Source organism: Cebidichthys violaceus, unplaced genomic scaffold (assembly GCF_023349555.1).
Source record: "Cebidichthys violaceus isolate CVI_PGR_0920_01 unplaced genomic scaffold, fCebVio1.0.p SCAF_2, whole genome shotgun sequence".
NCBI lineage: Eukaryota > Metazoa > Chordata > Actinopteri > Perciformes > Stichaeidae > Cebidichthys > Cebidichthys violaceus.
Window position 1 is genome coordinate 12,910,542 of NW_027176372.1, and position 26,115 is coordinate 12,936,656.

Consider the following 26,115-nt stretch of genomic DNA (forward strand, 5'->3'; position numbering starts at 1 on the left):
TATCACTGGAGACAAGCATTATGCTGACATTGACATAATTTAAATCTCATTTCACACATTTCACAGATAAACCTTAGTTCTTATTCTGGTCACTATTGCAAGAAAACAGAAGAACTGTTTCACAACAAGGGCAGGTACATATTTCCCAGAAGAACTAAAAAAAAACATGTCTCCAGTTTTTGGTCACCTTTCACAAAGGGACCAATTAGCTTTTGCTGCGTGTTGTTAGACATGTGCTGACATTTCCTTTGGAGCTGTCCTTGTTTTCCCTGTTAAAGTGGGAAGTGATGTTGCAGATTTCAATAATGCCTCTGATGTGTGTGTGTGTGTGTGTGTGTGTGTGTGTGTGTGTGTGTGTGTGTGTGTGTGTGTGTGTGTGTGTGTGTGTGTGTGTGTGTGTGTGTGTGTGTGTGTTCCAGGGGTCGGTATCTGGTAGCGCTGGGGCGTTCTTGGCACCCGGAGGAGTTTACGTGTTCACAGTGTAAGGCGGTCCTGGATGAGGGGGGCTTCTTCGAGGAGAGAGGGTCCGTCTACTGTACCAAGTGCCACGATAACCGATATGCTCCGAACTGCGCAAAGTGCAAAAAGAAGATCACAGGGGTAAGAACTGCACTACTGTGTTCCGCAAAATCAAAACACAAACCAGAAACATGGAAATATTTTGCATTTGAAAAGAGCTGCTGTTTCACAGTTGGTAGTCTGTGATTTCTTTGTACAAGAATATCTGGATCTGGTCTCTGCTGTACTCCAGCAACACTAGCTAAGCTCAAAATAAAAAAAAAAAAGTATAACCTTTTCTTCCTTCATCAGGAAATCATGCATGCCCTGAAGATGACCTACCATGTTCAGTGTTTCAAGTGTGCAGCCTGCAAGACTGCAATCAGGAACCAAGCCTTTTACATGGAGGAGGGCGAACCCTACTGTGAGAAAGGTAAGAGATTGAACTGCTACCTTACTTCCCAACTTGACCATTCCTTGGCCTTTCCTTGTATAACAATTGCAAATAATTACAAAAATAATATAAAACAAAGTGATAGCTCTTTTGGGGGGGATTTTGGGACAAAGAAATATTCACAGCCATATTTGCTCCTTTCTTGCTTTTGGTAATGATACCAGCCATACCAGCTGTGGGGTCAAACACACGGCAAGATGTGCTACTGCATTAAATTAAATAGCTACGTGCATGTTTGTCCAGCTTTGCTTTACAATGTCAGGAATCTAATGCTTATGATCAGTCCATTCCAAACACACAACACCTGAAGACCAAATGCTCCCATCACATGCATCTGGTGGAAAACAAAACATGTAAGTAATTATAATAACGTAAAGACATCAGGGTATTGTAACAGTAATTCATAGTTAGAATAAATAAACGATAACCTCACTGAAAGTCCTTTCTCTCAAGGACAGTGTTTTTCTCTCATTCAGACTTTATAGTACAACATTTCGTCACACATTCTAGAGGCTTCATAAAAGAGATGAAGGAATCTCCATAGTGAAAAATCCTCTGGAAACAAAGGGAAACTCCTATTAATGTGGTTTCTAGAGGAAGAATGTAAGAAAACCGCAGCAGTAACCACAATGGCTGAACAAACCTTGACACCCACAGAAACCCCAGGTTTAACCTAAAACTCTAAACCTGAATTAAATGCAGGCAGTTTTTAAAGATAAGGCTGTAGCAGAAGATATGAAACACTGGCAAAAGAAAACAAAAAAAAGCACGCTGAAAATCCTCACTGTGCAGATTGATTAGTTTCAGCGCCAATTGAGAACATTTCAACCCATGTAAGTCCCCCTGTAAGTTAACACATGGATCAAGCCTTTCATATTTATCGTAAATCTGCACTGGGCTCTAAGTGCGTGAATGAACGGAGTGAGAACTGACACTCCGCCATGCAGCATTAAGTTTGTGATCAAGCTTATTTGATCAAAGATGTCATATCCTTTTACTTTAAATGGATACTGTTGCTAAGAACAGTGTAGTTCAGGCTCCATGACAGAAGCTGGGGTACAAAAACAGTGAAATGCAGCCAGTCGTTGATTCGGCGGTCTAGCTATGTGCATTTTCTGATATAGTTGTTTCTTTTGAATAAAAAATAGCTCACTGCCTCCGCTCCAGTTTTTTTATTTCCATATATATATATATATATTATCAATCTATTTGTAAAACATTGCATTGTTGTATTATCACTGTGGGGTTTGGCTTGGGCCTACATCATGAATCTCTTGGCACGTACCTCAGTCAATCATAAAGTGTGATGTTTTCATCTGCTGTAATCTATTTAGCTCCAGTTTACTTCATATATTTCTCTATTGAACTTTATGAATGGTGTGTGCTCTTCTATTATGCTGTAAATGATTTAGCTAGGCGGCGTGCTTCTCTCTCACCGCCGAGGCTCTGACGTGGATCGTTGGTTTATCAGAGGCGAAGCCAGAAACTGAGTACTCATACTCTGAATAATGCCTTTAGCTCTGATAAACATTCTGCTGCCTCAGCATCTTTCAGGGACCGTGCCGCTCTCACCCACTCACTCTCAAGCAGCATTATAACCTGACACTTTCCCAAGAGACCTTGTGATGAAAGGGACTGGCAAATCCAGTTAAGTATCTGGAGCAATTTCCCCTCATCGTAATCCCTCCCTTACACTGTGGAAAGGCACTAATGTACGGTCGGTGGACAAAATAACGCAAACGCACAGTATCGAGTATAAGGAGAGGAGCCAACACTTTGCTTCAAAACCGCTTCATCCATCATTATTGCCGTCATTCAAGTCCTCCGTTATATCCGATATATATGCAGTGTGTGTGTGTGTGTGTGTAGTGGGATATTACTCCCCTTCAAGAGGAAAAGCCTTCAGCTCTTTTTAACAGATGAAAGAGAGATGGAAACCTATTTCACACTCAGTGCTCCAGAACACCCTACAAAGGTTAAGTGTTTACATAAGGTGATTGTGGAGGCCATGCCGGATGCTTGACCTGATCTCCAGGATGATAAAAGCCCTTTTTAATTTATTTATTTATTTGACTCTGATTGATGTCCATCTTATCACCTTGTCTCCTCCCCCCCACCTTTCTCACTCCAGACTATGAGAAGATGTTTGGGACCAAATGCCATGGCTGTGACTTTAAGATTGATGCTGGGGATCGGTTTCTGGAGGCCTTGGGCTACAGCTGGCATGATACGTGCTTCGTCTGTGCTGTAAGTCATTTTGATTGATATGGCTCCCTGTGGGGCTCTCTTTGCCCCATCTCTTCTGGCTGTCCCAGCACAATGCCACCTGAAAAATCTGCCTCCCATCTCTGGACCTCAAGCTTTCCCCCCACTCTCTCTCTCGCTCTCTCTCGCCCTGTCACCTGCAGTCTATCACTCTCTCCATCTCGCTCTCATTCTGTGAAGAAAACTGCAATTAGATGCAGTCAAGTAAAGAATATGTACCTGCTCTCCGGCCAGTTGAAAACAGTGTAAATTGACATTGGTAATGTTAAGGTCTGATATCTACTCTGCCCTCCTCTCCCAATCTGTCTCTGTCTGTCTCCTTTCATCTTTAAAGCTCTGTCAAATCAACCTGGAGGGGAAGACGTTCTACTCGAAGAAGGATAAGCCCCTGTGCAAAGGCCATGCCTTTGCTCCGGTGTGAGGGAGAGCGAGCTTCGTCTTCAGAGGAAGAAACACTTCTCTGTCTCTGTCTCTCTCTATCTCTCTCTCTCTCTCTCTCTCTCTCTCTCTCTCTCTCTCTCTCTCTCTCTCTCTCTCTCTCTCTCTCTCACTCCTCTTTGGCCCACTCCGACCTCCGGCACACTCATACACATTCTACTTCTCTTCATTCCAACCGCACACCTAGTCACACTCGGTCTTTCTTCTATCCTACAGACTTTGTTTCAATATTTGAGGCTTACTTTTAGCTTCACATGCTGTTACTTTACTTTAGGACACATGTTACTGCCTGTAATACCAAATGCTGTGTTGTATAACTGGAAGTAGTTAAGGAATTGTTTCATGTCATCACTAACCTGTTGACTATATGTCTTTTTTTTTTGATCAGACATTAGAAAGTGCAGCTGCAGTTGATCTAGATTTAATTGTAGTTGCTAGTGAAGAATTCTGATGACACCTCTACTAATCTCATTTTGTTCAATCTGAAGTGAGATTAAGTCAGAACCTTGCAAGGTGAAGGAGTCCTTTAGCTTTTAATAATCTTACTTATTGCAGTAATGATCTGCCTCTACTCCTGCACTAAGTGTAGGGAAGTGGTTGCCCCATGCAGGACCCTGGCTGACTCACTTACTGCAGTGCCTATTAACATAATGGGGGTCCAGTCAAGCACAAAAGGGGTGTCCTATTTCTGCTTGACTGGACCTCTGCACCTCTCCACAGAAGCACTAACTGCAGAATGTGCTCCGATTTGCCAGAGCAAAAGGGAGAAGTAAAGTAGTTAATAACTGTAATTTTGAGCCATGTAATAATCCTCAATTGCTCCAATTTTAATAGTCACACATGTGGGTGACAAAAAGAAAGAGACGGTTTTGTTTTAAATGTTTCACTCCCTCCCAGTCTTTTTTGGAATTATCATTTATTGGACATTTTATTGTGTTTAAAAAAAAAAATAAAAAAAATAAAAAAAAAAAAAGCTTTAGATGATTTTTCCCTCATGTTACAATGATATTGAGATTATTCCTTAAGAGTGCTTTCTAATCATTGTTGAATTTGTATTTATATTGCTTCAGAATGGGCCTGTAAGTGTTGTTTTTTTTTATAGCTGTTGGACATTTCAAATATAATAATCTAGTAGTGCCGAGCGCTGGGGCAGAACACCGGGCTGAACACATCTGTAAGGTTTTCTGTTGAATGATGTTTTTGCTGTCTTTGCTCTCACCAACACCTGCTCCCCAACAAGAGGACAATGGACTAATGTTTTTGCTCTGCTTTGTTGGAGTACAATGAGTTATTTTTCTTATAAATGTTTTACTTTACACAAACAGCTGTTGTAACAAAGTCCCTAGTGAATTCCTACAATGTTCTCTATGTAGAAATAAATAATTTTACAATACTCATTTAGTCATTAAAGTTGTCTGAATTAAGTATTCCTTTATTCAGAATGTTAACCATGTTGAACATATGGTGATTAAGAGTATTTTCCAACATGTCAAAGTATTTCTTCATCTTCCAGTCAAACGGATGTTGAGTCTTTGAATCGTGACAATATGAAACCAACCAGTGCTCTATAACATTTAGAATTACATATCTGGTCCTTTTTTTAAATAATTTAATCAGCAAAGCCAGTTAATGTTTCAAGTGAGAGATCCAGTCCTTGAATTAACAATATATAATTTATTTACAACAATTTCAGGTTGAATTACTATACATACCTTTCTGAAATGTCATAGATAGATATATATACATAAGGCCAAGTAAATACTTGAAAGCACTTAGAAACGAATTTCCAAAATTCTACCCACAAATCCATATCATTGTCCAAAAAGTACAGAAAATCTTCTTTAGCAGAAGTTTTCCATTGCCACAAAAGTTTTGACAACAATTTACATTGACGATAAGGAACACAAAAGGTAAAAAAAACAACAGTAAAACAATAAAAGGATTATACAATTGCATAAGCGCTGTGGCATGTAATAAATACAGCATTTTTGACTTGCAGAAAGGCAAGAAACATTGAATCAAGGAACTAAATACAAAAACCATTCACAAGTACAGAAGTCTATTGTTCTTGTGACAGGGAGGTATGCACACACGTACACACACATGTGTACACACACACACACACACACACACACACACACGTACACATGTCCTTGACACTGAATAGTAATGAGTGACACAAAAAGTACAGTTGTGAGATGAAACAATTTCCCCCATAACTTGGGGATTAACCTATAAACCCTTGAACGAAGCGCGTGTGTGTGTGTGTGTGTGTGTGTGTGTGTGTGTGTGTGTGTGTGTGTGTGTGTGTGTGTGTGTGTGTGTGTGTGTGTGTGTGTGTGTGTGTGTGTGTGTGTGTTAGTTACTGACAAGTCTTACACAACTATCAGGCCCAGACTTCATGAAGGAACTGTATTCATCACAGACACAGTAATTGCAGATTTGTTCGACTTTGTTGGACAAGTTAGATGTGAAGATAGATGCTGAACATCATGGCGGCTGGTGAATTACATTACTGAAAAGTGCTTCGACAACACATCCAAGACAATGACGGGGGCTGATAAAATTTCACATACACAGTCTGACTGTACAACTGCCATGGCTCATCTAAACGTGCTGTGTCAACACTGGCTCGTCGGTGTCCAAGAACTGAGGTCCTCTTTCCCCAATACCTCCACACAGTCCCAGTGTAGTGACTCACTAAGCATTAGTGACTATTTCCACCTTGTATTTAAATGCTGCTTACACTTAGAGAAATAATCAGGTAGACATATGCAGTAGTAAGGACGAACAAAATATGTATAGAAACTTCCTGTAAAACAGTCTCTAAACCCTTAACACTGCAAAAAGTCTTCACTGCTAGATCGCCAAAGAACAGTATATAGGCAAACACGTCACGGTTTAGACTTGACAAATGCTGCGCCAGTTAAGTGTCTTTTTTTGGCTTCATATTAAAATATAATTTACATTTCTTTACAAAGTGATAAACCGACACATATTACTGCTTGAACAAACGGCGTTAACTTGCCTCAAAGACAAAAGCGAGGAAATGAGATAAAGAAATGATTTGGACTTTAAGTCCGCAGTTTAGAAGAGACAGCAACTCTGACTTATTCTATTCTACCCGCAAGTAAAACAATGCTGAAACGATATTCAATGGATACAATATGAGTATGAAGTGGCCTCAAATGATATTCATAAAACTTTGGTTACCAATTCTGCTCATATACAGTATGCAAAGTGACAGCACACGGCTGGTATAGAAAAAGTATTTACATGTGACGATGATCCATTTCAACATGAAAAGATTGATTTAAGGTGATATCGCCATTTTGTCCTAAAGGGGCTTGATCCCAGGGATTTTTAAAGTGAATAAAAAAGGTATTTTATCTCATGGCATCTCTGCATCAAATCGTACAGGGGCTTGTAAAAACTTGTTGGTCAAGAGGAGGCGTGTTCAATAGGATGAAAGAGAGCTAACTGGTGCTGAAATGCCACACAAAAACAAATAACTGCCAAGACTTAAAAAAGGACTTTTAAACATATTTTTCCCCACTACAAGGAAACATAAATGTACATTCCAAATATCTGACAATCATAAAAGAGGCTCCAGTTAGTGTTAAAGGTTGAAGCCACAGGAGCTGGTAGGATGGGCGGTGCTAGCTGTTTGAATGAGGAGGGGTTTAATGAGAAGGGCTCTCTTTACTTTAACAGACATCTTCACATGCAACCCTGAGGCAGACGCAGAGAGAACTATGGCTAGGATTGCTCACACCTTTTCAAAGTACAAATATTGAAACAGTGGATTTGAAAGATAATCTGTGTGTATTTATTTTTGTTGCCAGACCTGACAAAGCCATTAATAAAAAATAAATATAACTAAATTAAAGGGAAAATTTGCCGATTTTCAAACTCATCTCTATCTATCTGAGTTGGCGATATAGTGTGAAATACGCCTGCAGTTCTTGCCAAGATCCACTGTGTCTCTGTTGTTCTTCCTGCATCCAGTGACGCGGCTGTGACGTCGTTGGAGGCAAGAAAGAACTACGGAGCGCTAATTCAGCTTTGGCAGCTGTGGGGCACAATACCGCTCAAAAATAACAAAACAACGAAAATGGCATCCCAAAATTCACAGAGGATGTTATCGACAAGGTTGTTTTTTTTACTGTGTACATTTTACAGTGTTTTTGCTGACTCAGATATTCAGCCGCAGCGGGGAGGATATGGCCGGCAGGGACCCTCGAATCTGCGCTGCAGAGACCATACGACTGATGGAGCCTCATTCTGCAGAAATCAATGTTTTTGTTGGATGCTGTCCCTGACGACAACCGCAGGAGAGCGAGACGCGTGTGCGTTACTATGCATGAAAGTTTTCCTCCTCACTCAGACAGAGGTGTGCTGGAAACCTTCTTTGGGATCCCCAAGATAAACTGGAAAAGACAACAATCGCCCTGCTGGTCATGGTTGTCACTGTATTTGCTCATTTAATGAGTGAGGGCCACCGACAGGGCAGCAGGGTGAAAGCTGCGTGTAGAATCAGCATTTTGACATCTTACTCTGTGAATCATGGATTTATTTTTACCAAACCAGAGTTACAGATTGTTGAAACAGTGGAAAAACTAACAGACTTATGGATTTGGTGGGAATTCAGAAGGTGTATGGTTGTATTTTTATGTTATGGGTAAGAGTATTTCCTCCATTGACATTTTGTGAGTTTATTTATCAGACTTAGCGAACTCGCCGCACACGTGCCATTCATCCTGTTACATGTAGGCACAGCCGGTCAATATAGCACAGCTGGGGAATTTATATTCTTCAGAGGACTACATTTACCATCAGCACTTATTGGACATCCATATAAAAGGTGGCAAATTTTCCCTTTAATGCAAATTAGCAAAATATAATAATCAAATGCTTAGTAGCAGTTTATGATTCGTTGCATAAATCTGCTGGATAATTTTTGCCATCCTGGCTAGAAATGACAAAGGAAAAAAAAAAAAAACCTTTCAAAGCATCTTTTGTGAGCAGAAGCGTGACATTATGCATAAGCGACTCTCTCTCGACTTTCTCTGAGAGACGGGTGTTTTTTTGATGTGGAAATACCATTTGCCACACAGCAAATATAGAATTCCCACCAACATCGCTTTATGAATGATAAAAACAAAGCCTCACAACTACCCTTTCATTGTGAGTAATCTGGTGAAGATTTTAAGATTATTTTGTCAGATTTTCTGTGGGGGAAGTGTTCTGCATTATTCATATAGGAAAATAACCCTTTTGGCCATTATATATGTTTAACATCATCTCTGCTACAGAATTAATGCAATCGGGGGGGGGAGGTCATTTCATAAATACATTATGCCGACATTCAGTGTTCACATATATGCAGCAGGAATTCATTAGAGGTGGAGTTTGAACCAGGAAAAACACCACAATGAACGATTTGGGTAATACAAGACGAGAAATAAGCTGGACGAATCGAAAGGCTTTGAATAGAAATGGCTTTTGAGATATGACTTTAGTGAAGATGTTACTCACTCCTCCCTCAAAAAAGTTCAAAGAACCCAAACCCCACATATATTGATTTAGAAGTGGGGAAGCTGTGAAGCGTCTCGCTGAATCAAGATGTCAAGATGTTACATTCACAGTAGTGATACCGGCTGGACTAAAAAACAAACGGGATGAGGCAGGTTTTTGGGGCCTCTGACATACAATCTATTTAAAACCTGCAAGTCCAGGATGTGCTACAAGCTGTCTGTGTGTGTTTTAAGAGAACGGATAATGACACAAATAACACATAGACCTATATTGTCTGGGTTTTGGGAGGGTGCGTTCACAGACCCTGATGACTTTGATGAGAACGTGTTCAGTGTCTGAGATAATGTCGTATAACGAACCGGCCAATTGCATATGTCGCCTGTTCTCTTTAACCTGAAATAACTGGCACCTTTTGTCACATCCATATATATTTAATATTTAATCCAAGTTTAAAAATTATTCATTGAATTTTCAATATTGGCCATCAGTAATATTAAGTTTGCATATTGCTCCTTATTAGCCATAAACGGCCTATTTATATAAAAGGCATGAAGTTAATTGAATGTTATCTTTAAAGTAAAACCGGGGTGTGGACTAATTTAACTTCAAACTTTGATGGAAAATAAAGGGTATTTTTCTTTACCAAGTTCATGAACACATTTCCCCACACACCCAAACTCTCTTTTGGTTTGTCTTTGAAAGAGTTTTACTCTGTTCGGTGGGATATAGGGATTCAATCCTACATAAACCCTTACATCTTCTTAAGTGAAGAAGAGGGACATGGGGACAGCTCTGCTCTTCGATTCCTGCTGCTGTAAGTGTGTTGTTTTGTGTGTGTACTGCTGTGTTCTGTACTTTTCCTCTGCACCAGTCTCTCCCCCTTTTCTGGGTTAGCACTCGCCATCAGAGACCAGGAAAATCATGGCTTCTTGTTTGCCAATGTCAGCCATGACTGTGGCCAGCTGGTTGATGTTGCCGCTGTAGAAATGTTGTGCCTCCCACAGGTCCAGGATCACAGAGGTTGGGCTCGCTTTGGATGCAAAGAAACTCATGTGTCTGCAGAGAGAAGAACACACAAACAACGGTGAGGGAACAGTGAGACGTTTTTGTTAAAATCAAGCGATGTGCACATATCAAAGTAAACAGTCTCTACAATAACAGACATTTTCAGACGGTATTTTACAGCGCCACTGCTTCTTGTAACTCTGTCAATGCCAAGTTTTATTGTCTGCTATATTGCTACATCCCGATATGTTGGAGCACTAAGTAAAAAAATGATAAAAAGGTATAAGAACACAGTCTAGCTGCCATCTAATACAGAATCTCTGACAATTTCCATTTAAAGCTTAGCAGCGTAATCCTCATTCCTCTTTATTTGATGTTGAAATTGGCCCTAAATCCCATATAGTAAATCCTATATAGACTTTTCACAGTTAAGTCGGAAGTGACCTTTTCCATTTTAGGAGCAGAACCTTTACGATCAAACCCAATCAATGACAACAAAGCAGTGGCCCCAGCCAGCTGTATATTTGATGTTGAGTGGGACCTGATCCCTGCGGTACCTGAAGATGCTTGTTTGATTTAATGGCCTTTTTCTGTTCTCCAAATGTCTGGGGCCTTAACTGTTATGTAGAGCACACATGACATTAAAAAAAAAGAGAGAACAGCGTAAACCAATGGCACAAAGGGGGATTGTGTTGTGAGACGAGAAGCCCAAAAACACCCTTTTTACCTTGAGAAAGGTCAGACAGAGTCCATTACTTCCTCGTATCTTCTGTTTGCCTAGTGAAGCATTCTGTGATGGTTATAAACATGTGGCTGCTTTGGCAGTGCACAAGCACTGAGAACACAGTGCCACTCGGCTATTTTAAGTCAATTGGATTTTATAGTGCAGGCAGCCTTCCCTCTGCGTCGGGAGAACACAACAAAGAGTTGGTCAAAAAATTGTCTGGGAACGAACCTCTGTGTCATTATTCAGATAAAAAAAAGACAGAGCTTAGCGTCCGACGTGTCAGCCCCGCTTAGTCACCTCGCTGTGTGAAACACGAGCTTATCTTGTATGGCTCAGACACAGCCGCTTGCTCAGTCTTAGGAGAGAAAGATCAAATAAAAGGTTCTTGGCATTTTAAGTTTTATTGATTGGTCCCGTTCCGCTCGGTCTGAACGCTTTATACACACAGAAACAAACACAGAAATACTGCATGACAGAATGCCAAGGGGCTGCTGCCTTTTCAGGAAAACATGTTGTTAAGGACAGATCAAACAACAGAGCAGTTGTTCCTTCCTGAGGCCTAAATGAGAATTGATTATGTTGAGCAAAACATTGCTAATTAAACCCGTAGTGCATCAATTCAATTTGTGATTAATTGGGGTAAATAAAGTTGATTGGACAAATTAAGTGTACGAGGTAGAAATTAAAATGGTGGAGGATAAGAGATCAATGCCTAGCTCTTTTCTGTTACAGGTACTCCTGTGATAAATTACAGTAACGGCGAGAACGAATTGAGGTCGGCACAGATCCAAACCTATTCCGTCTTTTTTTTTGCCGCTGATGGGCAGCTAGCTCGCTACCTTTCCAATTATAACTGTTAAGCAGAATGTAGCAGGTACAAGTTTAGCTGCAGACTTTAAGCTGCTTACCTGTTCCTGAGGGGGGAAAAGAAGAAGAGGGTCGTGTTTTCTCACAGAAATGATAGCTGTATCCATCAAGTCCACATTAATCCTATAACGTTAGCTGTGTCAAATGAGGATTAGCCTGCTAAGGCAGAACTTTGTTTACCTGAACTTTAGGGAAAACATTTGACTGCTGTGATGCACTTTACACTGATTGAACAATCAGTGGAGTTTCATAGTAACATGTTACTGCTTCTTTAGTATCGCAATCAGTGTAATTACATGTTAATTATTTTAAACAAGCAGTGTGTTGAGTGTTGTACATATACATGTACTGCTGTGCAGCCTCTATTCTCAAGGGGTTTGGATAAATGAGGCTCTGCTGCACTTCTTGAGTGCCGTTGTGTAAGCTTTGCAGCGCGCTCTATTGATCAGTGATCAGATCAGGCATTATGGTATTGTACGGTTGGGTATTTACCTCTCTAGTTTAAGTCTTTGTGCTAGCATTCTCCAGTCGGCTCCGTTGGGACAGGGGGCATCCAGGCTGCTGCAGATCTTCTGCCTGATGAGGTACGGGATCTGAAAGGCGCTGGGTCCTGCCAGAGCTGTAGCGTTACTGTCCATTAACAGAAACTCAGAGTCCACAGCTCGGGTGTCCTGGTAGGAATGATGGCCACAAAGCACGGTATGAGAACAATTCCTGCATGACTAAAGCAAATGCTGAAAGAAATCGTGGTTGCGCAATCAATGTGCTAGTTTCTAAGCGAGTTATTATGCTGAACGTTACCTTGGCAATGTTAAAGTCGAGGCTAAAGCTCTGTCCCTCTCCCTCCACCTGCCACACGCACAGCTGGCAGGTGAGCTCGCAGGTGCTGAGGCTGAGCCGCTCCAGAGTGAACGTACAGTGCAGGTACCGCTGGGAACCGTTCCAGATGTGGTAGAACGGGATCTCCTGCAGAACGAACACGCAGCACAGACAAACGGCAGCGCAGCGGTGCAGTTAGAACTGCATGTCTGAAACACGCCATAACAGGACCGCCTGCCTAGAATACACTGAGATCGTCATTAATTACACTGACATAAGCCGTCATCATTAGGTGAAAGTGGCTAAATATATCTGAGGAAGCAGACTGACAACAGTCTGTAAAGTTAAAGGGGGATAATAGGCTTTTATTGAGAGAGGGAGTTAATATCTGTCTGCACTGATTTCAGAAGAAATACAGATAACACACCATATCTTTATATCTGGCATAGCAATTGTTTTCTATCCATTATTTTTCAGTTGATTCAGCCTTTCTTAGCAGGTATGTACTGTGTGCATTTCTGGGCAGAGATACAAATGATGCTGATGGTGTCCAAGCTGAAACATCACAGCTCTACTCTGAATCTAAAACACATCATGTGACATAGAGATGTATATGCATGCATAATGGTGCTGAGTGGTACCGCTGAGCAGCATCAGCTTCTGTCTACCTGGGAGTGTTTGCCAGAATTTATTCAAGGCTGACAATTTCTACATCTTTCTCTCTGTTGCTCCATATTCATGCCTCATTTGCATATCCCAAGAGAAGCAAGGCGGTAACCCTGGGAAAAAATAAAAAATAAACAGGGCGCACTAACTCCTCACTTCACCCTGGGTTCAACAGCTGTCAAGAACTCAGTCTGAGAGTGAAGTGGAGCTGCAGATCCCCCTGCTAACCAAACGGGGGCACTGCTATCCAGGCAGACGGGTGACTGAGGGAGTTGGCTGAAACGGACAAAAGTCGCTACGGGGGCCCCGGGGAGACTAAAGGCCTTTTTTGACCGCACTGCTGAGAGGGGAATAACACTTCCAAATGAACAGGCACAGTCCAGAGGAATAAGCCTCTGTTCTGGGTGCATTGTTGCTGCCGCTGCTTGCTTGGCACAGCCCGTGTGTTCTCTACGGGGACCTGGTGCTCAGTGCTTATATAGTTACAGCCAGAGCATTTTCTAGTTCTTTGAACAGCCCTCATATTGTCGCCGGGCTGCAGTGCAGTGGGCCACGCAGGTGTGAGGAGTGCAGTGGAGGCGGAGAGGTTCCAAGGGAAGTTTAGATATTTACATACAGTACTGCTCTATATTTCATCTTAGCTCCCTTTTTAAGGGAGCGACAGCTAGGATAATCAATCAGCTTGCAGCTCTGGGTTAGTGCACACAGCCCAACTCCATTATGCACACGACTACACCACGCACACAGGAGCACAAGCCGACGGAAACATGCCCACTCTATGCACACACACCCAAAAGGTTCCCTCGACTCCAGCAAATGACTTAAGTTGCACACATTGCCAAGAATGGAAAGGTTATTGGACAGAGGAGCCCTGCAGTAACGGACTGAAAAACACTCCTTTGTGTGAATCTTTAAAGTGATCAACTGAAGCCAAAGCAAAACATTTAATTAAAACTCTGAACCAACTGAAATTAAAACAACTTTCCAGAGAGACCCTCATTAACAAGCTGTTTCTGAAGAACTTTGAACTACGCAGTAACATTGCTTTTGCAACTCTATTCTTCTTTAATATCTCTGGATGGCTAATTTAAAATAACTCGAGACGACATGGATTTCAAATTGAGTACACAAACAAACACATTAGAGAGCACTAGAACAGCTGATACGCAAATTTGACAGATTCAGCCAGGCACTTCTATTACATCTCCGTACTCCCCCTGTGATCTGGAGGGACTCCCTGCCCCTGCAGCCCCCCAGAGCCCCCACAACACACACCTGGTAGCCAGCCAGCAGCTTGCTCCTCCAGTGCGCCTGGGGCATGTCATGGATGGACAGGCGCAGGTTGTGGTAGCTGTCTTTGAAAAGCAGGACGTGAGGCTCGTCAATCAGCCGACCCCCGAGCTGCCGCTCCATCTGCATCACCTCCTGATGAAAGAGGCGTCAGGGGAAACACATTTACCTTCACAGTCACAGAGGTAAGTGAAAATGTGCAAAACAATCCATAACTTTTTACATCTTTTCTTTATGGTGCATCACTCAAGAATAAACAAGAATGTGTCCACACACACACACATACACATACATACACACACACACACACACACACACACACACACACACACACACACACACACACACACACACACACAAACACACACACACACACACACACACACACACACACACACACACAGGAATACAAAACAAGACATGGGCCATGGTAGGAACACACACACACACACACACACACACACACACACACACACACACACACACACACTCACAAACACACTCACACTCACACTCACACACTCAGACTCACACACACAGCACAAGCATGAGGCAGGGGGACAGTACATCTTAGGACTGGAAGATAGTGTCCCTGCATGCGGCCACAGCGGGCTGGTGCTGCTCGTCTCCACAGCACTTTAATGTCACCACAAGGTTGATCCCTCGCCTCAGTGTGTGTGCGCCCAGCTTCCAGCAACTGCATTAGCATGCAAATACCGCAGCCATCCCGACCTACTAGCTACCTGGGCTGTGATGAAGGCAGAGAACGAGCCATTAGTCAACTGCTCATTGTTCTCGCATGGTGAATCGCCTTAATTTCATTTTTGTTTTTGTGCCAGGAGAGATTTGTAAATGCGTGCTTAATATTTTAATCTCTGTGGGACTTGCTCAGTCGACCATTTGTTGCCATCCAAATGACCATCTGGAATGGGATGATAATGTCCGCTGCATTTTCCTCTGATCTATCGATTCGTTTTGAGCTGGATGCTTTGTGCTGAACAAGTCTTTAAGACTCTAATACTTTGGATGGCGTTCACATGTGCTACCTCCAATTAGAAGAGCATATTACCACAGAGGAAAACAGACCTCTGAAATTAGAAGTGTGAAAAGACCTGAGAAACAAGATATGTTCTTTTAATCTGTCTGAGGAGGGAAACAAGATGGCAGCAGAAGGAAAACGGGCAGCCAGAATGCACCTCGGAGTCTAGGAGACACAACTAAAAGACAAAGGCTCCAAGAGGGAGATGTGTGTATAGATAGTGGCCATATGTTGAGCGTGGCATGCCAGCATGGTTGCCCATGGTTTGATTCCAGCGAAGACATCTAATTAAGGTGGAGAATGGCAGCTATTTCTGCACAACGCAGATTCAATTTTCTGCCCTCTTTCCCAGGAATAGGCTTCTGATTCCAATTGTGATAGAAAGGAAGCTGTTAATTATCCATCTGGAATCGCTATCTGCTTTTGTTATTTGATGTGCTCTCTCCATCACTGAATAAGCACATTTTGGTTCGGCCCGTGAAATTCATTCCCATGTTTGCTCAGTGCATCGCTAATTTCCATGTTTGTTTAGTGCTTATCTTTTTGTTAACACGAATATTATTCCCCCTGTGATTATACATCTCGATTCCTGCATTTACATAGGTTTATTCCTTTTACCCAAATGCCACAGCACATTAAAGATGGACAATGATCTGACTGTATGCAGCTCGCTAGAATAGTCTCCTCACTGTGCTGCCACGCCGGAGCCTTGTGATGTTACCCACTTACTCAGAGTGGGAAGGTCAGACAATGGCTCTGAATCAAAGCGCTGAGATCTAATGAGTTAATAACAGGGGGCACTGCATTCTCCATAGAATTAAAAGCCCTGTTCCATTATATCTCTTAGGCAGACAAAAGCCACATTATGAGGGCTTCCAGAGAGGTTCATTTAACACAGTTCTTAAGGACAATTATTTGTTGGGGGCAATGCAAATTAGGGCTGGTGGACTTTGATCGGGTCTTTGACCTATAGCAGCAGATCTTTAGGCCTGCTACTAAGAGAAGGCGTGCAGAATGCCAATTATCTTATTATCAAAATATAGAAAGTAGAATGAATACTAACTCGCCTGTCTAGCAATTTGTCAAGTTCAAGGCTGACACGGCAGGATTACAATCAAACCGGGTCTAGGGCACAGTGCTCCTGCAACCTGACAGGGACACTGAGCTTACTGAGGAAAAAAAACACAACATGGGATGATACACTTCCTCCTTTAAAGTGTGGGCATGTCCTCCTCTCTTTCAAATGACACTGTCTCGCTTGTATATTGTTTATGTGTGCCTGAGTGCCTGTGAGTGTGTGTATTAGAGTGTGTTTTTGTGCAGGGCTTCAGCGTATGTTCTGGACTGAGAGAATAATGGCCCTCTTTACGCCCCATTATCCTGTTAACAAATGACAGTGTGAGCGAGCTAATAGATGAGAAGCTAAATTTGACCATATTATTTACTCTTTCTGGGGGAAAACAATGCAACGCTTTGAATTAGTTTATCAAATCACATATTAATCATCAACTCTGAGCTAAATTATGTTTCCACTCAGTGAAGATAAAAATAGTACTTTCTCTTTGGACACCCTGACCCTGTACAACTGTGGAAACATTAAGATGCATGAGATGGGCAAGAAGTTCAAGTACTGCATGAGAAAAAACCCTTTTGTTCTGACGGAATTTGAGATAGCCTGTGGTGTGTGTGAAGACTGTGAATTTAGAGTCGGGCAGAGCCAAGACCACCCCCTGACATTCAATGAGGCTGGCTAAAGAGAGTGAGATAGAGCAGGAAGGAGTGAAAAGAGTAGGAGCTGGAGAGAAGAGAGACAGAGGCAGCTTAACATTTGTGTCTCCAGGTCACTAGAGTGGCCAGCTTTAGTAGGAGAGATAACAGGATTACTGCAATCATGGCCACAGTTTTTCTAAGACTTCAACCCCCTTCCCACCCTCACTCATCTCCCAAACTGCTCCTCACCCATCCCCTCATCCTCTCGGCTTGGACCAGAGCTGGGACTGTGATGGACTGGGGCTGGGCTCCACTAGGGAAACAAGAGACACTCGTACAGCTAATCTCTTCGGGCTGGTGCTGACAGAAAGAGGTTAGTGGATGCACCAAACTCTCTCTCTCGCAACACAAACAACCGGCCAATGGATGCAGGAAATCAAAGTAACAGCAGAGGCCTATGTATAAATATCTAAAAAGAACGGGGTTCAAAGCTGCTACTTTCCTCACAGCAAGGTCAAGCTACTACATGTGGTCTCCTATTGTTGTGGATCGGTGTGTAATAAACCGATTAACTTAACTAGCTCTGATGGGGATTATAACTTGCGTTTGATCAGTTAATTAGTCAAGCTGCATGTCATCTGAAACCTAGAGAGATACACGGCCTTTAATATCCTCATAAACTCGGCCTCACCCCTCAACTCTTAGCAATGTTATATCCCTGTGTGTTTAAAAATGTGCATTCATAGCGACGATCCATTTTCAGAGCTGCTCTTTTCAGGCAAATGCGTTTGTTTATAGAGAGTAGCCTGGCTATGTGGGCTCCATAAATCTGTGTATTTGTCAGCAGGATGTGACAGGCTTTTCCTCTCTGACTGAGAGTCTATCAGTCTGAGCTCCAGTGGCCGTGCCCGCTACAGTCAACTCTGATTAATAACTACAAATAGAAGGGACTTGTCTGCTCAGTTATAAATGGGTACTGCGTTTGCTAGGGAAAAGATGCACATTCTGCTTGATAAATCACAGAGCAGGACGGGAGGAAAACAGCACACAGGAACACAGAAATATAATATGGAAACAATTTCTCTGCTGGGCTCAGTGATAAAGCTGACTGTCTTGTTTAACGTAATGCCAGCAATTACTGAGCTATGCTCTTGTTGGTTTTTTTTTGCCTAGAATTCATTGCCAGTAACTTTTCTGATGGAGAGATCACAAAAACTGTATTACACTCTGTGCATGCTGGTTCTCTCTCCTCTGGTACATAAAAGCTAAATGTTTCTGCTCAAATGCAGCTTGCTGCTCAGGAGTTAAGAAAGAAAACGTCATAGTGGAGGCAGCACATAAACTGTTTATGAGCCCTTTTATACACAAATGAGAATAATAGCTTGAGGTCAAACGCTGTATAAAAGACTCCAGGAGCCACTGTTTAACCAGTCGGACATCAATTAAACACACATTTAACACTAGAACACACATCTTTACAATCGAGGGTCAGACAGCATACTGTATTGGCCTCATTACATGAACATCAATGAAAGCGTAAATTCTGGAGTCTGAAATACAATACTGGTAGTACAAAGGGAGCTAACTTTTACTTACATTTTATGGCTGCTACACGTCACTTAAACTCACTACAATGGTGCTTAAAGAGTCCACAACCATGCTAGCAGCTCTGTGAGGCTACACTTAGGCACAGCAGTGCTTAAAGCTAAATGCTAACATGCTCATTGCTCACAATGGCAACACTAACATGCTAATGTTAAACAGGTATAATGTTTAACATGTTAATCAGAAAAGTTCAGCGTATTAGCACGCTAACATTTGCCAACCAGCACCAAACACATAGAAAAGCTGAGGCTATTGGGAAAAGCATTTGTTTTATGGCACTAGAGGAAAAGTTAGGGGATCACAAAAGTCACAAAGATGGATCCTTTTACAAACATGAATGTCTGTAAAAAAATTCATGGAATCCCAAAATGGTGGATCAACATGGGCATCCATAGAGATATGCCACTTACAGGGCAAAACAAGGATTTTCATTGCAAAATCTACTGGATTAGTATTTATTGTGGTCCCTCAAAAGATCTAGCACTTTATACAGAAAAAAACCTCTGTAAAAAAATAAATCTGACAGAAAGTGGGTGGTTTAGAAATAATGTGTTTTTTGTTGTTGTTTTTTTTAACAGTAGAGCAATACCGGCCTTTCAAAACACAGACTGGTGGGTGTAAAGGAAGAACATTTGGTTATCAATAAACACCGGGATATGTTGTTATTGTCCACTATTCAAGTGTGGATTATGCTAAGTGGTAAACATACTGAGCATTTTATCCTTCACACCAAAAGCTGACAGATTCTGAATATTGCAGATAGATATAAATAAATAATAATAATACATTTAAAAAGTTAAATAACTAGCTGCACCACATTCCAACACTAAAAAGACACCTTGGTTGGCACCCTCCCAGTTTGATTAGATGATGCTGTTCGGTCTGTCTCTGCTGAATCGGAGGCTTGGTTCACTGCAGGTGTTTCAATCAGTTGTGTGATGGCAGAACATCAGTGAAGCTCTCCCACAGGTCTAGCTAGGAACAACCGAGTGCACAGTGAGGGTGCTACCAAACGCAGATCATGTCTCCTCTGCTGCTGCGCCAGCCTTGGCTGGGCCCATCAAGAGTGGGACACACATTAAATATTAACTTAATTGGTCCCGGCAGAGCCCTGGTAACATACGGCAAGCATCAGACGGAAATGTCACTGTTTCCCCAGAGCCCCCGCACACTTAGGATCAAAGACGATAACATTGGTTCTAATCTGCTGTAATTGGGAGATAAGAGATTGCATGGTACAGCATGCATAAGTGCAGCGTGCATGCGTGTGTGCGTACATGTCATTCTCTCTGATGGAGGCTTGTCAGAGAAGACTGACAGCCAGCCACAGCACTGGGGAGAAAACCTCAGTATCCCTTTTGGTTTCTACAGTTCTCCCTGCCACTGAACAGCCAACAGCCAACAGAAAAGGCAGAGAATGCTGTTCTGTTTTTTTCATCTCCCATCAAAAGTACAGTCTGTTTAATGCATGGAAAGTCGACTTCTTTTCTGAAAAAAACGAGAAGCAGGACCTAAGCAGGCTGCAAATGCTGTCATAAAATCCACATGCGCTGAAGGTGTACTGTACATCAACTGGAATATACAAAGAAAACCGCTGGTGTGCCACTCCACCGTACCACCTACTGCTACACCACCACTGTTGCACACTACAATTAACTCTAATGTTAGCCATAGTGAAAGTCTAATCATAAATGGTGCATTTTAAAGATAGTGATTAGTGATTAGGCTGAACCTCTCCAGGGAAGTTTAATCTCCACTCAAAGTGGTTAATGTACTTGCTAAATGAACTGCTCCCTCCGTAATAGCACCAAGAGCAGTGTGAAGTCGAGATTACTAAAGAGTGTGGGCCACATTCTAAATCACTCGCTAAAAACTACAAAACCCTGGAGACGCCGTGGCTTACCACAGGTCCAGGTTGTGTGAGAGACGGGGAGCTAATGCACTCAAGGGCGTCGAGGGAGCCGCAGAGTATGGCAGCACAAGTGCTGGAGTCAACAAGCTCAGATGTCCTTTTCCTGGCTAAGAGATGGGAAGAATAGCAGAACAAGAGCTATCCAGGGGTTGAGACACACAGAGAGAGAGAGAGAGAGAGAGAGAGAGAGAGAGAGAGAGAGAGAGAGAGAGCTCCTGCATCCAACACAGGACGTGCAAGGTCATTTCAACAGTCACACTGCAGCAAAACACCACAGGGTCACCCAATGATCTGAATATATAGAGACAACTCTATCATTACAATTGGTTTGACAGCAAGTAAACAAAAAGGCCTGATATTTATCTGCAAAAAAAAGCACCTCTGGAGAGCTGCATCAGCTGTACAGGCGAATGCTATATTTTGTTTCTACATAAGAACACAGAATGTCAGCCAGCAATATCTCTGAGCGAGCTGGCTATCATGCAATAGCTGTCAGGAACAGAAAGATAGCAGCAGGGGCAGAATTGAACCACAAAAAGACAGATGTAAGCGAGAGAGGTTTTGGTAATTCTCACGCCACAGCTAGAGCCTGTGCACTGTTTTCATCTCATCTTCATCTCCCTGAATGTGAGAGCGCTAATTTCAGCTAGAGCCCCCACTGCCTCCCATTGCTTGTGTCCCACAGACAACCATAGAAAGTGCCGGTGGCGAACCTCTGCACGAGGAGGTCAGCCATTAGAGCTGGCAAAAGTGGACTCGAGCGGGAAGTGGCTCTTGTGGCTGGTGTCAGACGAAGAGGAACAGCTTGGAGAGAGATGTGGAGGGAAAGAACAAGAGCACAGGGGTTGCTGGGAAAAGATTGGGGCAGGCTCTCCTTTTAATTTACTAATTAACCATGCAAATGAAATCTTAACAGGCTACTCAGAGGCAGTCCTCGGGGGAGGGAGGAAGGCATTAGTGCTTGATTATACTCTGTCCATGTGGAGAGCAAAAATGAGAAGCGAAATATGCTGTTGAACAAAGTGAGGGGAAACTTCTCGGCCCACAGCAGCCAAGCGGAACCACTGACAGCATGAAAGGAATTTAAAGGTGTGAGATCAGAGATTTGGAGCATTTGGATTGCCTCTCAACGGCTCTCAACATAGCAAACGGTGCTAACAGGGCTAACAACGGCGAAAGTGCTGACAAAGCGAACAGTGTTTACCGGAGGGTGGGTGCTACGCTTTCACAACGATGCTGTCGGTCGGCATGGCGTGATCAGCTGTAACCGCCGTATGAGAGCAGTGCAGAGCGGCGGCTGTGAGCTAACCAGAGGAGCACGCTCACATGCAAGAACAACAAAGCAAAGAGAAGCTCGAATAACAACAGAGGACGAGTGACTTCCTACTCTGCTCAGGTAGACATTACTCCACTATATCTTTACGTAGCATATTGCTGTTTGCTGCTTTATTAATGCTCTGAATGTTGAATGCAGCTCCTTTAACATCTCTATAGGCACACAAGAACACACGAAGAGATTGTACTGTATACCATGATTAACTTGGACAAATGCATCGTTTCAATAGTGTGGGAACATCAGCCCTGCAATTCACACACCCTTGAACTGCACATGGTGTAATCAGGCCTGCGATATTGTTCAATTTACCATGGCAACGCCTAACTCCTACATGCCTGCGCCGCTTTCTACTAACCTCCCAATGTGACGGACAATGCTATTACACGTAATAGTCTACCTATCACTCAGGTGCCCCATGCGATCTCAGGCTGAGAAACCACCAGCCAAACAGAACAACAGGCGCTACATTTGTCACAAATTACCTTGAAAACGTCTTGTGTGTCATCCATGCAGTAGACCCTGATGTTGTACTCCAGCGTGGAGCAGTACGCGTCGGAGAAGAGCACCAGCCTCAGGCGCTTGGCAGCACCCATGTGCAGGGACTCTCCCACCAGGGCGAGGGTGCCCAGCTGCTCCGAGAAGAGCCGGCACGTCTCGGCCTCGAGCTGGCAGTAATAGGGCTCCGACACCAGCTCCTCGCCCATCAGCAGGACGTCCTGGAGGAGGCGAGGCGGGGGGAAAAAAAACAACACAAAGTGTGGATGGAAGGTCAAGCACTCAATTTATGTAGGCGGGAAGGGTAATGTGTTTGCCTGGGTACCTGATGTCTGTATGTGTGTGTGTGTGTGTGTGTGTGTTTGTAAAGGGGTTGTTAGGAAAGTAGTTTGGCACAGTAGCAAGGCCCCAAACTCTGTCCCTCCTGCAGTGTGACAAAGTAACATTTAAGCCAAAGGTAATGTTACATAAGAGTCTGAGTAACAGTTTGGATTGGGAAAATAAGAATACTTTGTTCTTGCTTCAAATTCCCTTTCCATTGCATTATGCTTACTCCATACTGGCATAAAGACACACATTCCCTCATAAAAAGACACACATCCTATAGGACAGCATCAATTCACTTAATAATGCATGAACGAGGTACTCAATTGACATGAAAGGAGACTCAAATAGATTACTGGCAAGAATAGATGGTGCTGGAGAAAGAAAAAAAACCGTGGAGGTGCAGTAAATATCGGATTGTTGGAATTTCTGGAATTTCCTTCAGCCTTTGAGATTTGCCAAGAAAGGCGAAAACAACTTGCCTATTTATCTGCAAAACAACACTGTTGCCTGATAGTGAAACCACTAACTGGCAGTACAACAATTAATTGGTACTTTTATTTGCCAAGTATAAAAAATAAGACAGCTTAAACATCTTGCATTTTTCTAGCTTTGTAGAGCTGAAGGGCCATATCACAACTGCATCTCTAATAAAGATGACAGACTTGCGAAAATATCGCATCCCATCACAGTATGGGATAGTTTTATGAGATAATTCCACTGCTCTCCGGGCTAATTTGATGGGGACAAATTGGACCCAAGGTGACAACATTTTCTCTAAAATCCCATCATGCCAGTTGACTGACTCCTCTCATTACCCAATCAAGCTGAAGAGAGCATTTTGCCTGCCAAAAGCCCAGCAAGCCCCTCTAGGATCGATTCAACCAGACACCATCTACATCAATAGAATTAGTATTGACACAATTCATTTGCTATGCAACCACAATGGAGTCTCACTTTTTCATCATCTTAATATTTCTTCGAGGTGGAACAGAGAGTGAGGGGCTCGATTACGCCACTGAGCGCTCACTCTACAAGCAATTTGTTTCTCCTACTCCTCCTGCTCGTCCATTTTCACCTTTTCCTCTTTGCCTCCTTTCTTTTAGTTTCCTTCTCTTCACACTCTCTGCAGTTGCTTCCACTCTAATTCTCTCGTCCACCTGGCACTTTTGTCTTTGGTGGACACACAGTCAGTTGGGCTATATTTGGTCTGGCCCATGATTAAAAGTGCTGGTCTAACCTCTGCCTCAGACAGGCCAATCCATCCCACAGACACCCCACCGCCGACACACACGGGGAGGCTGAATAATTTATGCACAATATCGAACATGAAAGAAGACCTACTAACACTCCAAAGCCCACCAGCACCCTTTCCAATCTCTCTGGATTGTGAAGATGTGTACACTGCCTCAAACCGCATTTGTTTGCAGGGGTGTGTGTTTGTGCGTGTAGACACCAAACGTTCTTCCCAACTCTATCCTATTGGAGTCTGGCAGTTCTGGTTACTTTCATATATCCATTTCATGGATAGAAAAGTGGGTAGGGAACTCTGTAATTGGAAGCAGCGGTCAAAAATGGTCAAGGAGCACTCAGGAGAGTACTTTGAGGATCAGTCATTTGCTTAGAGAATTTCTGTTTTGAGAAACATGTTGCCTAGCAACTCTTGAGCTGGAGAGAGCCAGTGCTTCCAGGCTTTTTTTTTCCTTTTTTCCAGCCCAATGAGAAAATACCTGATGGACAATATAATTTAAACACTATAGAGTGGATGAGTGCTGGGCCAGAACTACCTCTGCTATACAGCATTGAGAGCTTTCCAGTGCCAGTTTCAAGTCACTGCTGAGCAGGTTTGTACTCTTTCAGGGAAAGCGCTCAATGAGTTCAGTAAGACTTTACAAATTCACTGGGTGGCAACTTTATCTTTCGATGGAGGATTTGTGCTGAAGTTATAGTGCTGTCTCACCTCCCAAGTGCCCTCATAGTTCTGCTTCTTGAGGCGGACGGCCCAGTTATCGAGGCATGCGTCAGAGCAGTGGTCCATGCTGAGGATAACTGGCCGGCTCAGGACTACCCCTGGAGGGCCACAACTCACAACGGGGCTGAGCAGGGTCTGGCAGCCGGCCAGGGGTAACCTACACCAGGGAGAGAAGAGAAGAGAGAGAGAGAGAGAGAGAGAGAGAGAGAGAGAGAGAGAGAGAGAGAGAGAGAGAGAGAGAGAGGAATTAATCTAATGAAGTGCCTTTACTCATCAAGTTATTTGTGAGAGTTTTCTGGTCACCTCTGCAAATTATCTAGCAGCATCTGTGATGACTGAGTAATAACATAACACTATCACAGCATGCTATGATGACTGTGCCTTCAGAGACTGAATGTAGCAAGCAAGATCAACAGTGTTTCTCAAACAATTCATTGAACTTAAATAGTGCACAACCTGGTAAAAGGCTACGCTATTTATTTACATCTCTCAGCACTGGCACAGACTCTTAAGCCTTTCCTAATGGAACAGTAGAGCATCAAAACAAACAGCCTAGTGGCATCCAGGGAAGACTGCCAGTTAGGCAGTGTTAAAGAGACCCACCTTAAATCTTCCTTCCTCTGAACGGTGAGATAAATCTCATAGATCTTTCCTCTGGGGATGGCCTCGGGAGGAATGAGCAGACTGATTCCTAATGCAAATAACAACAAAGGGAGAGAGCGGGGATAAGGAAGAGGGGGACAGGCTCATTTGTTCTGACTGAACAACGCTTTTGTCATTTCACAAAAGAAGCCAGCCCACTCAACAAAACTGTACGGCTACAAAAACAAAAACAAAACAAATCTATTCTGAAGGTCAGAGGCAGCCTCCGTCAGGTACAGTAGATGCAAATCTGTGCACCGGCAGTCGAGGCGGCACACGTCCCCGCGGTCCACAATTAGCTGAGACAAAAGCACACACTGCATCGCAAGTTTAAATGTCCTCCGTCTGCCACCAAGTAGATAATTGAGACCATGGAACATACTACTCAAGGAAAATTACACTTCCCCAGAAGAGTGTGGGAATGCACCTTGGAGAATAGAGAGAGCTATTGAGGTAGTTTGAATGTTGTGGCATTAGTGTTGTGATTCTCATGCCAAAATCCTCCACTAAGAA

At 42.9% G+C, this 26,115-nt stretch overlaps 2 protein-coding genes across 4 annotated transcripts in view; one reads left to right on the plus strand and one right to left on the minus strand.

Annotated features, from left to right (window-relative positions):
* Positions 1-5,052, plus strand: part of pdlim7 (PDZ and LIM domain 7) — a 31,737-nt gene extending 26,685 nt beyond the window's left edge. For all 3 annotated transcript variants that reach the window (XM_068714508.1, XM_068714509.1, XM_068714506.1), the window contains exons 8-11: positions 420-600; positions 811-931; positions 3,084-3,199; positions 3,552-5,052. In XM_068714508.1, the coding sequence (XP_068570609.1) occupies positions 420-600; positions 811-931; positions 3,084-3,199; positions 3,552-3,638 (505 nt within the window). In that variant the 3' untranslated portion in view covers positions 3,639-5,052. The remainder of the gene's footprint in view (positions 1-419; positions 601-810; positions 932-3,083; positions 3,200-3,551) is intronic.
* Positions 5,053-5,292: 240 nt separating this feature from the next.
* The window catches only part of unc5a (unc-5 netrin receptor A), a 66,266-nt gene continuing 45,443 nt past the window's right edge, over positions 5,293-26,115 (minus strand). Inside the window, exons 10-16 of the mRNA XM_068715451.1 lie at positions 25,564-25,651; positions 24,949-25,117; positions 22,652-22,885; positions 14,553-14,702; positions 12,594-12,758; positions 12,285-12,463; positions 5,293-10,249 (exon numbers count right to left, since the gene is read on the minus strand). Of these exons, the coding sequence (XP_068571552.1) occupies positions 10,084-10,249; positions 12,285-12,463; positions 12,594-12,758; positions 14,553-14,702; positions 22,652-22,885; positions 24,949-25,117; positions 25,564-25,651 (1,151 nt within the window). The 3' untranslated portion in view covers positions 5,293-10,083. The remainder of the gene's footprint in view (positions 10,250-12,284; positions 12,464-12,593; positions 12,759-14,552; positions 14,703-22,651; positions 22,886-24,948; positions 25,118-25,563; positions 25,652-26,115) is intronic.